We start from the raw sequence: 14,908 nt of genomic DNA on the forward strand, positions 1-14,908 counted from the left end.
ATTGTTCATCTGCCTGCTATCCTATGTGTACAGGTGGGGGTTATACTCAGTGCGGAATCTGTGGGGGTGAAGCTTGACTCTGTGGAGGTGGGGCATGACTTAGCAGGGGTGGAGCTTGCCTTTGTTAATGTGGATAGTGATACTGCGGGGGTGGATAAAGAGTTAGAGATACTTTCTTGATTCTCGTTTATTCTTTTTGTCATGTGCCACCCCCCTCTAGCCTGGAGGAGGTATAACAGCTCTGCATGAACTATTCCTTTAATTAGTTTTATATAAACTAGTCCATTGTCCGTATGTGAGAAAGGGAAATTAAATAGTAAGCGTCACTACAGGCAGCGGCCGGTGTGAATGAATACATTCCCTGTACAGGAAGTTTATATATAGGTACATAAAGGAGGACGAGGATGATGATGATGATGATGATGATAAAAGTCTCATCATTGTTAGTAGGGATGTGAGTCATGCTTCTTCAGAAGTAGGACAGCATGAAGCAAGCAACACCAGAATCATTATACTAAGCAGACGGCTCAGGGATGAGTCGGTAACATCCAATCACCTACCTCATATGACGTGTACATGGGTAACACCGAGCGGGGGAGAGATGCTCACTACTGGGTGTCCCTTCTTAAAGGGATTGGACCACCATGAATACCCATTTTGCTAAAGGTCTCTGATACTACTATATTATAGAGGGTTTGGGTTCATTTTAGGAAAGACCACCCTTGCCCATTAGCTCTGGGTTTTTATATATTTATTTTTTGGTAACTATACTATCAGTTTGTAAGCGGGTAAGATAAGTTTTGTGTTTTTTTGCATACAAGAAAATAACGGATGGTGAAACTTTGATGAAAATCAGTCTTTTTATTTTTTCAACCTACAGTAAAAATCCCTGAGCCCTTAATGGGAAGGGAAGGGGGGGGGGGAGTTCCATGCTACTATAGATACATTTGATTGATCTTCACTTACTGGATGTAACAAACAGGAACCGATGATATTCTCAGTTCTGCTTTCAGGGACTTTATTACTGGACATGATCCAGTAATGTGCAAAAGTTTTAAGCAGGCGTGGGAAAAAAAATGTGATTGAATGAAACCGAGATCTAAATCCAATCAGTATTAGGGGGTGTGGCTACATCAGCAGCAGACGCCACCCACGAGGATCCAACTGGATCTGACTTTTTGTATCTCGGTTGCAGTAATTTGCTGATGGCAACGTCGCCTCATTCAATTTCGATTATGCTATGCCCCCATGACCTGTGTCGCTCCCAAAGTTGCCCCTCTGCGATTTTGGGTGATAGGGGGATTCTTGCTCTTTGCTTAATGGTTCACATCTAGACTAAGGATTGTGCAGAGGGTGGATCGCCTGTGTTTCCTAACCTCAGTACGTAAAAAGTGGTTTCTTGTGACTGCAGACGTTCGCAGAGAATACCGCAGAGGAGGGGGCTGAGTGTGGTGGAACATATTTGTTTAATTTGCCTGTCACGTCTCATGCTGTACAATATGGCGGCTGGACCTGGAGTCGTTTGTGTATCATTTGCTTGCGATGTGAAGTGTGAGAAATGATGTGGTCGGTTATATTTTGCATCCAGCGGGGTCATAGATTTGCAAAATATAAATCCATGTATGATTTTTGGAGCAATTTCCTCTCCTTCACCTTAAAGGGGTTGCCAGGGATTAGAATAACACTTCAGATTTACATCCTATTGATTTCCGTGCGTCATTATCTCTGTGTATAATTTGATAAGAATTTGCGAAGAAAATGCTGTGGTTTATTCCTACATCGCCACTGCAGCCGTGGACATAAAATCCTATTTTGCTTATTAGATGGGATAGCGGGCAGATCTCTTTTCATACGGGATGTTAAGTTACAGGCAAATAATTTGGCTTTCGGCACTTTGGGCTCATGTCTGGACCTCTGCTTTTCATAGGGTTGAATTTTGGGGAAATCAGGAGAAATATTAGAACAACCATTTGGTATGGAAATATAATGTCTGAATTTGTGTCCTGTCGTCACCCCAGTACGATGTCGTCACCTCCTTGTGCACCTTCTCGCTGACACTATATTTTTTGGCATGACAAAGGCCATTGCTGAAGAAAACAACTAAGGAATTGCCCTGGTGCCTTGGATCAGCAGCTATTGACTGTCCTATCGGGTGACCGCTAATACAGGGCCCTGGGCAAAAGTTTAAAGTGGGGCCCCCAATGCCAACATATCATGGTAGCTCTTTCTGTACAGGCTGGGGGCCAAACAAGGATGTGGGTGCTTTGGGCAATTGCCCAGTCTGTTCTCCCCTAACGCTGGCCACCAACATTCTGGATGACATTTTAGTAAATCTCATTCATACGCTGCATTCAAAACTGCGTGAACGGCAACGGTCGAAACTGCAGAATTTGTGCACCAAAACCCTCATGATTTAGTACAGATTAGTCCTGTATAGCTTCACCACTTCACCACATTCAGATGTGGAGTAAACGATGCATTTTGTTTTTCTGGCGTGTTTTCTGCACCAAAATATGACAATAACAATATTAATTGATGCATTTTCACCTTTATTTCAATGTGTTTTTTTTTCTCTTTAAGTACAGAAAAGTTTTTTTTTTTTCTTTAGCATTTTTAGCTCCCCACAAAAAAAAGAAAAACACCGTAATAGGCAGAAGTTTTCATAATATCACATCTGCTTTGCTTGGACAGATAAGTGCACAATAAAACTGCAGCCGGAGGAAATGTAGTACTTGCGCTATGTGTGATCATGGCCTTATAATTCACTTATGAGTCCCCCTTTTGGTAGATTTTTTTTCCTTTAATAAAGGTTTGTAAAGGCTTGTTTAGACATTTCAAGGAAAAAAAAAAGCGCAGCGTTTTACTACAGAGTAAATAAGATTTTTTTAAGATCTCATGCACACGTTGCTTATTTTCTTCTTGTGGATTTGAACCATCAAAGTGTTTTTTTTTTGTTTTGTTTTTTTCTTTTTATCATATCTGGTCTTTCACCCATTTAAATGACTGGGGGTGAAAAAAAAAAAAAGTATAAAAAAATGCGCGTAAAAAAACCCTTCGAAAACGCATTATTTTACGCAGCATTTTCCCTGCCAATACAGAAAAATAAACATCTGCTGAAAATAACTAACTAACTAAATAAATATATATATATATATATATATATATATATATGTCACACCTAGGGTATATACCAAGTCTCATGCACAGGAGCCCTGTAATCACAGATAATACAATGTATCGTGACTAACACGAATCAGACGTCTGTTTCAGCCGTCGGTGTAAATTTCCTGTGCCACACATGAGATTCTCGTACCGTGCCCACACCGCGATGATGCAAACACATGATCTTGGTTTATGTGGGTGTCATCGCTGAGCCCTGACTCCTCGGACCTGTGCAGTCAGCGGTGATTCATTCCAAATAATCTGCTTTCGGAGCGACAAGATGAAGAGTGTGAATTATTTTCACTGCGGAAGTGAGCGGTGTCATCTTGCATTAATGAAATTCATTTCGCTGGCAATTTATTTAATAACAAGATGAAGAAGAAAAAAAAGTGACGTATGATTAAAAAGGACTTGTCATCAGGGCAGTTTTTTTATTTTTTATTTTATTCTCGCTACTCCCCTTATCATTATGTTGTTTGTTTTCCCTTAAATCCGCCATACGGTTCCGGAGATATGAGCCTTTTTATTTTTTTTGTGCTATTTTCTTCATGGTCTTTACAAGGGGGCGTGGCTCACAGGATCCTCTAGGGCGTGTTTTTAGGCCCCTCCTGTCTTATTACCCCCCATAAGACACGCCCCCTAGGAAAAGACAATAAAATTAGCACTAATTAAAAAGGTCCTTATCTCAGGAACCATAGGGTGGATTTGTAAAAAGAACAATATTCAGGGAAGCAGCGTGAATAAAATAAGAGCAAAAACTGGTCACTTTTGACTTCTTGACACGTCTTCTTTAAGTGAAATGTGATTATAGGAACCCCCCCTTCTTACCTTATGTCTTAACTACCATTGTAAATAGCACAGGTTGGCTATATGTGGTTTGAGAAAGAGGGTTTTTTCACCCCCTTAGAAACAACGCCACTTTTTTCCTACAGGTTATGTCAGGTATTGCAGTTTGGCCTACTTCGGGGTCTAACTGGAGCACCAGACACCCTCCTTTGAAAGAGTTCTGCTTTTTCTGATCCTACACATTCCCTTTAAACCAGATATCAAAACGCTAGTGTCTGGAGGGCAAAAATGGCAGACTTTAAATATTTTTTGTGTTGCAATAGATAACCCTTTTTGGTAGGACAGCCATCACTGTAACTAGCCAAATATTGAGGGTCCGGCTGCTTAGGAAAGATGCGGCCTGCTTGCTATACAGTGTACCTACACCGCCTCTACAGGGGAAGTGTAGTATTGCATGCATCCATTGAAATAAATGACCCTGTATGTAGTACATGGATAGACTGGATCTGGGGTGCTGGGTCTTGTTAGCGGCTCTCTATTTTTTCCCCTTGTTGTCCATAGATCTTAATGTAACATTTGTAAAGGGGATATCTCATCTTGACTCCAAGACTAAATCCAGCCGTAGATTTTACAGAGTTGGTGGATCCCAATGGAAAATGCAATTTTGGTGCTCAGTGCAGACAATACATTTGAGGCTGGGTTCATATTGCAATATTTCACAGTCCGTATACAGACCGCAATGCCCTGACGGACCATGGGTCTCTTGATCCAAACTCAACAGACTCATATATCCCTACGACGTTGTCGAATTTGGGTAGGTGACCTATGGCCGGTCTGGACACCTTGGTCCTTACTCGGACTGTGTTTTGCAAATTTCTAAATTTGGCCTTACAAAGAAAAGCCGTTTCGAAAGTGACAGCCACTTATTCAGCTAAATTACTAAAAAATATCTGGAAAAAAGAAAGTTTTATCTCTGTTTGAAACGTTTTCTTCACCACCAATATGGCTGCCATTTCCGCCCTGAAAGATGTTGCCACTTATTTGACCATAAATAGCACAAGTAATTTTTTTTTTGCCAAAAGTTCCTATAAGTGTATAGTGTAAAGTGCCATTTTTGCCCATCTTTCATTGTATCCGTTGCCATTTTTCCAATCTAAATGTGAATTTCCTTGCACGTTTTCTTTCTGAGCGTATGTGTGAGATGTGTGAGGCCCTCGCTCGTCGCAAGAACGTTGTTTTGATGTCACCAGGCAACAGTGCCAAGGAAAAAATGTATTACACAGACCCCCTTTCACACAAACATGTGCTTAGTAAATCATCGTAAACAGCCATACGTCCTCTGCTTGACTCCTGCGAGTTCCAGAGCCTAAGTCCGCGCCAAGCCCCGGATTGTGCTGGACGGCAGCGTTTGCGTAAGGGTGGATTATATTACCGTCTTGTAACTTTGTGCTGGGATCCGCTCCACACACACGGGGCAGCTGCCTTTGAAGATCCCTGCATAGCTCGAGTGCACTGTGAGTGGAGTTACGCCGGCGACTTTTGTCTCTTCTGCGTATGAAACCTGTGGAAATCCAGAACCAAGGCCAGCAGCTGCCAACAACTATAGTGGTTATCATCATATAGTATAGATATACTGTCCTATTCAGGTCCGATTCAGAAATATTGTAAATTCTGATTACTTGCCTTCACCTCTAGGGGGAGCTTTAAGAGCTGACTGCCTATATTGTCCTGTTACTGCGCTAAAGGGTTATTCCGATCCCCTTGAGATGGAAATTGTCGGATAGTGCTTGTAAAATCAAGCACTTTTGCAATTTACTGCTTGTTAAAATTTGCAGCCGTTCTCGAGATATTAACACTTTTCTTTTGTCTGAGGCTCGTTGCCTAGGAGACCGACCAGCACTGCTGCTGGTGGTTGGTTTCCAAGGCAATGAGCTATAAACAAAAGAAAAGTACGGTATTAATATCTCAAGAACGGTTGAAAATTTTAATAAGCAGTAAATTGCAAAATTGCTTGTATTTACTAGCACTACCTGATGATAGCCCTTTTAAATGCATGAACAGTATACAGTAAGCTCCTAAGCTCCCTCTAGTGGTGTCTAAGAGAAATATGTATTTTTAACATTTAAAGAGATGTTTCAATATTCCTCGGTTATGCCATCACTTAATGATCTGTGGGACCCCTGAGAAAGAAGGGATCTTCAGTGTGTACCCATCACACTTTTTACCTCTGCAGCTGCACTCCTGAACACCCAGTATTGAACTTGAGTGGAGCTGTGATGCAGTGGGTGGCCAGGAGAGGCACTGTGAATGAGACCCAGCACTGAATCATTAATCCGAGCAATTATCATGCATCTTCTAGTGATATGAATTTTTTTTTTTTAATGAGTAGTATCATGTGTTGATTTTTATGGTTGTTATAAAAGTGCTACTGTAAAAAAAAAAAGTTTTGCCATGTACAAAGTTCGACAACTCAACTTGTAATGTGCCCGTAAAGTACTACTAAACGTTTTTGTATTGCGATGGTCATTGGCTTAAGTTGATGTTTGTGGACCCCAATGAAAGGTCTCCATCATGGCCCCAGCTATCACAGGTCCGAAAAAGCTTCTCTTTGTCTTTTCATATGGGCAAAATGGATCTTTTTGGTTCCCCTTATGGCTCTAGTATCCCCAGCCTCACTTATGCCCTACTTCCTCTTTGCGCCATCTTGTTAACAGTTCACCCGTAACAGGACATATTGGATCTTAGAGTGGATTAAATGGCTACCGCAGTCTACTGTGATTTATTCATGTCGCTCTATTGTGACTTCAGAGAGATAATAATTTCTGTTTTTCTCTTTCCAGCCTACAGGGTACATGGAAAATAGCATGCCATACAGCGCCATTGAGGATGTCCAGCTGCTGTCCTGGGAGAACGCCCCAAAATACTGTTTACAACTAACGTTTCCTGGGGGGACTGTTCTGCTTCAGGTACGGTGAACTTTTGGATTTTGATTTGATTATTCATCTTTAAGCTCCGTGTAGATTTCGGGTTTAGCATTTTGTGCCTATTGTGCGATTTAGATCAAATTCCTGAAAAAAGGAACTAACTTACTATTGTGCCATGACTAAGAACCGGATGTACTCCGCATAGGGTTTGTCCTTTTTTCAAAATGTGTGTGTTTTTCATATCTTTTTAATGGATCACTAATGGTTTTTTTTTTTTACTTGGAAGCTTGGAGATTGAGCGCTGGAGAAGATTAGCCTTTTTCGTCTTACCTGGTTTTCCTCAATCGAACAAAAAACCCCATAAAAATGTTAAAAGAACAGACACAAAAACGAGAGTTTTGGAATGTTTTATTATTCTGTTATTTAAATTTTCACGTCCTGTTCTACCCCATTTCCAACTTGGTGGCGGTCCGGATCTTGAAAACTGCCGCTGATCCCTACAACCCCCCCCCCCCACAGCTCTGTATGGATCTGTATTGCGCTGTGTGTACACGCTCATGAAAGCAGTTTTTTGAGCTATCGGTCTTAGACTTTTAGACTTGGGAATCGGAGCTCCAGCGATTTGCCGGCTGTCATTCTACAAAAATTGTAAATGATAGTTGTTCGTTTTATTTAGGGAATATTGGTTGTTACTGGAGCGGCTTCTTAATTGCTATTGTTTTTCTGTTAGCACATAACAGTTTCTTCTAAGGAAATAATACCCTGCATATAACTCCAGAAAGTAAGGAGTTAATCTGATTCTCTGTCCAGAAGGTATTATTCATAGTTCATTTTCCCTGAGTAAATGTTTTGCGCAGACACGTGGGGCCTCTCACCCCCCTCCCCTCCTCTTAATAATCAGCAGGTAACCAGATGGAAAAATAAACAGGGGAGAAGCCCTTGGAAAGCACAATGAGGAGACACAGGAGCTTGTTCGGCAGCTTGGCTACGGGTCATGGGAGATGCAGTCGTGTGCTTCAGGTGGACAGGGCCGGCTTCTGCTTGTCTCCGGCTTTACCAGTTTTCTTTGTATGTGATGAATTCAGCTGTTTATGTTGACAAAAAAAGCCAAATGATGATGAGGCAAAAAAAGCCAAAACATAAAAATAAATACACTGAAAATGAAAATAAATAAATGCAAATGTCAAAATAATAATAATCTGTGATATATATATATATATATATATATATATATATATATATATATACACACATACATATATACATACACATATATATATATATATATATATATATATATATATATATATATATATATATATATATATATATATATATATATATATATATATATATACACTCACCGGCCACTTTATTAGGTACACCATGCTAGTAACGGGTTGGACCCCCTTTTGCCTTCAGAACTGCCTCAATTCTTCGTGGCATAGATTCAACAAGGTGCTGGAAGCATTCCTCAGAGATTTTGGTCCATATTGACATGATGGCATCACACAGTTGCCGCAGATTTGTCGGCTGCACATCCCAAAGATGCTCCATACAAGGCAGGATGGATCCATGCTTTCATGTTGTTTACGCCAAATTCTGACCCTACCATCCGAATGTCGCAGCAGAAATCGAGACTCATCAGACCAAGCAACATTTTTCCAATCTTCTACTGTCCAATTTCGATGAGCTTGTACAAATTGTAGCCTCAGTTTCCTGTTCTTAGCTGAAAGGAGTGGTACCCGGTGTGGTCTTCTGCTGCTGTAGCCCATCTGCCTCAAAGTTCGACGCACTGTGCGTTCAGAGATGCTCTTAGGCCTACCTTGGTTGTAACGGGTGGCGATTTGAGTCACTGTTGCCTTTCTATCAGCTCGAACCAGTCTGCCCATTCTCCTCTGACCTCTGGCATCAACAAGGCATTTCCGCCCACAGAACTGCCGCTCACTGGATTTTTTTTCTTTTTCGGACCATTCTCTGTAAACCCTAGAGATGGTTGTGCGTGAAAATCCCAGTAGATCAGCAGTTTCTGAAATACTCAGACCAGCCCTTCTGGCACCAACAACCATGCCACGTTCAAAGGCACTCAAATCACCTTTCTTCCCCATACTGATGCTCGGTTTGAACTGCAGGAGATTGTCTTGACCATGTCTACATGCCTAAATGCACTGAGTTGCCGCCATGTGATTGGCTGATTAGAAATTAAGTGTTAACAAGAAGTTGGACAGGTGTACCTAATAAAGTGGCCGGTGAGTGTATATATTAGCTATACAAAACCCACGGTCAAAAGTATTGAAGGGCTGAACTCCATAACCTTTAGAGCTACACACAGAAAGTAGGAGATCCTAGAGAATATATATGCCCATTAAAAAAAGAACAAAAAAACATTTTTACTATTGAAATTTAAGATATACGAGAAAAAAGAAATCTAAAAAATGGATGCTACTAAATGCACATGCAGGGGAACATAGGCAAATGCAGGAGGTGAAAAAACAGCAACAGTATTCATAATGTAGTATAGATATATAGTAATCCCCAGGGAGAAGCTGGAATCACATGGTTAACATTACATAGCATGTATACAGCGAAGGGGAGACTTAAATAGCCATATTAAGGCTTACATGCAGATATCACCTGCTGCCCCCAACGCACGTTTCGTTAACTCATCATCAGGAGGCGTGTGAATATATATACACGGTATATACCACAGAAGTTAGTACACCCCTCACATTTTTGTAAATATTTTTTATATATATTTTCATGGAACAACACAGAAGATCTGACCCTTTGATATAATGTACAGTAGTCAGTGTACAACTTGTATAGCATTGTAAAATTTGGCGTGCACTCTAATTAACTCAACACAAAGCCATTGATGTCTAATCCGCTGACAAGAAAAGTGAGTACACCCCTAAGTGAAAATGGCCAATTTGTGCCCAATATTTTGTGTGGCTGCCATTATTTTCAAGCACTGCCTTAGGTCTCTTGGGCATAGAGTTCACTAGAGCTTTGCAGGTTGCTACTGGAATCCCATTCCTCTCCTCCATGACGACATCACTGAGATGGTGGATGTTGAGACTTTGAGCTCCTCCACTTCCGTTTGAGGATGCTTTATAGGGTTTAGGTCTGAAGACATGCTTGGCCAGTCCAGCACCTTTACCCTCAGATTTTTTTTGGACTAAAGTTAAGATGACTGTACTTGGTGGTGGCCCGAGAAGACAGAACCCAATGGTGGTTTATGATCAGTAGGCCTTCAAGTTGTATCCCAAGATTTAGCCTATATTTTTCTGGACTTTCTGAGTTTACAAATCCCTAATATTGGACTCAGGTGACGATGGGGTCCAGGCAATGCTGAGTGCCGCGTTCTATATTTAAGCTTATGCCGGCCCTCGAAGTAACGAGATACTGAAAATACACAAACGGGTCACCGGTCCGGAACGTTTTTTCTGTACTATCTGTGTGTACTTTGTTACAGTGAGATTCCCCTCACTGCCTGTTTTTGGACGGAAGCCATTGTGCTTTGATGCATGCAAATTCAGCATGAAGCGAGGATTTATGGGGGCCCCGCATTAACGCCTCGGTGACAGAGCTCCAGAAATCCTCTGAATTGTGAACCTTTCTAAAGGAACGACCAGGACGGAGCAGAATACTCCCGAAATTTCTGCCTCGATCAGCAGAATTGACGCCTAATGAGCGGCGCTTCTTCAAGCTGGTTAAAAATTACAATACTCCTTGGCCGCCCAGGTGATAAATCTTTCCGGGAGCATTAAAGCCTCCTAATTGCCTGCTATGTTGTTTAGTTTACACGTAAAGAGCCATTTGTACACGCGCCTCCCAGCGTTAATTTATCATGTGCTCCCTGTAATGGAAGAACTGGCCTTGTACACTATTAATGGCTAGGGGGTGAGGTGTGCTCGGCATGTAATGGAGAAGCGGCCTCGGCGGCTATTGTCAGGGTGTTATAGCTGAGGTAATCTATGTCTTGTGTGACACGCACCGCATCATTATGGACAGTCCACGCGGCATCGGCTTTCAGTGTGGCTACCTGATCAGGTTTTACCATGCTAATTGTAATGGGATGGTGCTCTAAAAAGAGGGGATAGAAAGCAACACTTAGAGAGCTTTTATACCTTATAGGCAACTTTCCACTGGCCATGATGTTGGGGGGAACCAGGATTGGACATGTTGGATTTCTATACCTGACCATTTTGTTCTCGGAGGCGACAAGCCACTGCTAGAACTCTCTCCTCCCCCGCCAATGTCAACACATTTGCACGTGTATGAAAGGGGTTGAGAGGAATGGCAGCTATTGAAGATGTATTCATGGCTGGTAATGACTTAACCAAGTGCCAGGATCCCACTAGGGAAGTTAATTCGGCTCAGTTTTCCATCAGCCATACTTATAGCGCACACTGCCTGCTTACAGTGTGGGTGCAGGTTGTGTTACACAGCCAACACCTTAGTCTAATTGCTGCAATCCAACCTAATTTTACCGATCGCAGCAGTTTAGCTCTTTAGATGCCACAGTCCATCATGACAGTGGCATTTAAGAGGTTCTCCGGCTTCTTCCCACACTCCAAAGACGTACAGATAGGGAATATAGATTGTGAGCCCCAATGGAAACAGTAATGATGATGAAGTAAGTAATTTGTCGTAGATAAGAAAAAAAAAAATATGTATGTTTGTGTGTGTGTGTATATATATATATATATATAATTATATATATATTATAAGAAAAAACCATTAAAAGACCCTCAACTTTTTCTGGAACGTAAATACAATATAAGCAGTAGTTCAATATTTGGTATCACCAAGTGTAACTCTAAGAACTTAAAAAAAAAAATCAAAATATTTATTCCCTACGGTAGACAACGAAACAAAATATTGAAAGAATTGCCGTTTTCTGGTTCACTTCTTAAAAATTTAATAGAAAGAGATCAGAAAATCATACGGACCCCAAATTGGTAATAATAAAAATGACAGCTTGAACCCCAAAAAGTAATCCCTCATGCAACTGTATCAACCAAAATATTAAAAATTGATAGTCAAGGAGGAAAATAATCAATAGCAAAGAGAGGCCCACTGAAACTCAAGTCGCAAGAGGGTCCTCATAAATCTGGAGTCTGTGATTCCTGTATGGGCCGCTAGCTAGGTGTGGTTATATTGACTGCTCACCAGGTTTTTGCGACCTGAGCACAGCATGATGTAGGGGCAGAGACCCTGATTCCAGCAATGTCTCACTTACCGGGCTGCTCGTTGTAATTTTGATAAAATCAAAGTTAATTAATAATAAATTATCACTAGAGGACTAGTAAACCTGCTGCCATGTAGTCCAGCCACGCCCCCAGCTTTCTGTGTACCAATCAGTGGTGTGGGTGGGGCTATACAGAGCTCAGCATTGAGAGAACTGCTAGATCAACAGCAGATAAAACAGGGATTTTTATCAAAACTGCAGCAAGCAGCCCAGTAAGTGATATATCGTTGGAATCAGGGTCTCTGCCCCTACATCGTGCTGCTGTCAGATGGGGCATTAAAAAACTGGTTACAGATTCCCTTTCAGGGCCAGACTCTTACCTTGATGGACACTCGAGGTATGAAATGAAAGGCAAAACAAACTTGCTCTTGGCAAACCGTCAGGTTTACTTCTCAGTTGGACACCGGGTCCATAATGTGAACCTGTGATCGGTTTCTGTTCCCTCATCAATTGTTGTCACTGAAAATAAAAAAAAAATAAAAAAAAAGGCCGTATTGTTCATTTTTCTATAAGAGACTTTGCTGCCCTGATTAAATGTGTACCCAGCACGGAGCAAATATTGACATGCACTGCAGGAAGCAGATACTAAAGAGCCATTGTTATTTGTGCACCACACCAATTCTGCCTGGCGGCCACTAATGTGTCCATGGCAGGAAGAGGTGATATTTATCTGACGGGTGATTCCAGGAAATAAATATGAACTGATTGTGATTATGGAGGTGGCCCGCGTTCACAGCCATTCAAAGGAGGTTCTAGCCTACAACAAATGATAGCAACTAATTTATATTCGCTTATTCTGGAAAATCAAGTCTTGTTCAATAATTAGAAGAAATGGCTGCTTTCTTCTTAACATTCAATATTGAATTGGCTGACGTGCAATACCACACATAACCAGGTGTGGCGCTGTTTTCATTTCATTTTTTTAATAGAAAGCAGTCATTGATGGTTCTCAATTTATTTCAATTTTTTTGCTTTTGCCTTCATATCAAAGCTGACTAATCAAGGAGAAATCAGTAGCTATAAACATTTTACTTAAAAGGAATCTGTCAGTAGGATCAACCCTCTAAGCCGTCTATATGGGCATGTAGGTCATAGGAAGCTGAACAAAATGATACCTTGATATCTGCGATCTGATGTCTTATTCCAGAGAAATCTACATTTTTCTTAATATGTAAATGAGCTGCTAAGATCTATGGACCGGACATACAGTCATGGCCAAAAGTATTGACACCCCTGCAATTCTGTCAGATAATACTCAGTTTCTTCCTGAAAATGATTGCAATCACAAATTCTTTGGTATTATTATCTTCATTTAATTTGTCTTAAATGAAAAAACACAAAAGAGAATGAAGCAAAAAGCAAAACATTGATCATTTCACACAAAACTCCAAAAATGGTCCAGAAAGTATTGGCACCCTCAGCCTAATACTTGGTTGCACAACCTTTAGGGTCCCTTTCCACTTGCGAGGAAAACGGACGCGTGCAATCCGATAAAAAATCGGATTGCACTCGGACCAATGTTAGTTAATAGGTGTCTTTTGATTTGCGATTTTTTTCTCAGCCGAAATCGGACTGAGAAAAATCTGGATCGGCTGAGAAAAAAATCGCAGCATGCTGCGTATTGCTGCGATTCTCGGACGAGACTCGCCAATGCAAGTCAATGGGTGCGAGAAAAAAATCGCACAGCACTCGCACCATGCGAGTTCTGTCCGATTTTTACGCACCGGTGTCCTTTGAAAAGCCGGTAATTCAGCGCGGTGTACAGTAAAATCACACTGACAGGTTAGAATAGACTAGATATATACACATAGAATGTGTCTATATACATATATATATGTCAGTGAGACATCTATATATGTATATTTATATTTAATGCAGCACTAGATAGCATTAAAGCCGCTAATTCAATTGCCGGCTTTTGCTCTCTCCTTCACAAACCCGACAGGATATGAGACATGGTTAAATACAGTAAACCATCTCATATCCCTTTTTTTTTTTGCATATTCCACACTACTAATGTTAGTAGTGTGTATGTGCAAAATTTCAGCGCTGTAGCTGCTGAAATAAAGGGTTAAATGGCGGAAAAAATTGGCGTGGGCTCCCGCGCAATTTTCTCCGCCAGAGCGGTAAAGCCAGTGACTGAGGGCAGATATTAATAGCCAGGAGAGGGTCCATGGTTATTGGCCCCCCCGTGGCTAAAAACATCTGCCCCCAGCCACCCCAGAAAAGGCACATCTGGAAGATGCGCCTATTCTGGCACTTGGCCACTCTCTTCCCACTCCCTGTAGCGGTGGGATATGGGGTAATGAAGGGTTAATGCCACCTTGCTATTGTAAGGTGACATTAAGCCAGATTAATAATGGAGAGGCGTCAATTATGACACCTATCCATTATTAATCCAATTGTTTGAAAGGGTTAAAAAACACACACACACATGATTTAAAAGTAGTTTAATGAAATAAACACAGCGGTTGTTGTAATAATTTATTGCTCTCTCAATCCATTTCCAGGCCCTCGCTTGGCAAAATAATAACCGCACAAGATACATACCTTCTGGTGAACCGTCTCGTCCCACGAAGTAATCCATCTGAAGGGGTTAACTAATATTACAGGCAGAGCTGCAATAAACCACTCACTCGTGCCTGTAATCCCCGGGTGCTGAAAGGAAAGCAGGATCTGTACTTACATTGAGTCGCGGTGAGGCGCCCCTGGTGGATGTTCTCATGAACTGCAGCCTGGGAACTTTTTCCCACGCTCCAGGTCATATGAGGACATCCACCAG

The 14,908-nt window shown here is 41.3% G+C and overlaps 1 protein-coding gene across 4 annotated transcripts in view; it reads left to right on the forward strand.

The window, feature by feature from the left end:
• The window catches only part of CMIP (c-Maf inducing protein), a 153,427-nt gene that overhangs the window by 58,146 nt on the left and 80,373 nt on the right, over positions 1-14,908 (forward strand). For all 4 annotated transcript variants that reach the window (XM_077288350.1, XM_077288351.1, XM_077288352.1 and 1 more), the window contains exon 2: positions 6,789-6,914. In XM_077288350.1, coding sequence (XP_077144465.1) covers positions 6,789-6,914 — 126 coding nt within the window. The remainder of the gene's footprint in view (positions 1-6,788; positions 6,915-14,908) is intronic.

This window comes from Ranitomeya variabilis, chromosome 2 (genome assembly GCF_051348905.1).
Source record: "Ranitomeya variabilis isolate aRanVar5 chromosome 2, aRanVar5.hap1, whole genome shotgun sequence".
Taxonomy (NCBI): domain Eukaryota; kingdom Metazoa; phylum Chordata; class Amphibia; order Anura; family Dendrobatidae; genus Ranitomeya; species Ranitomeya variabilis.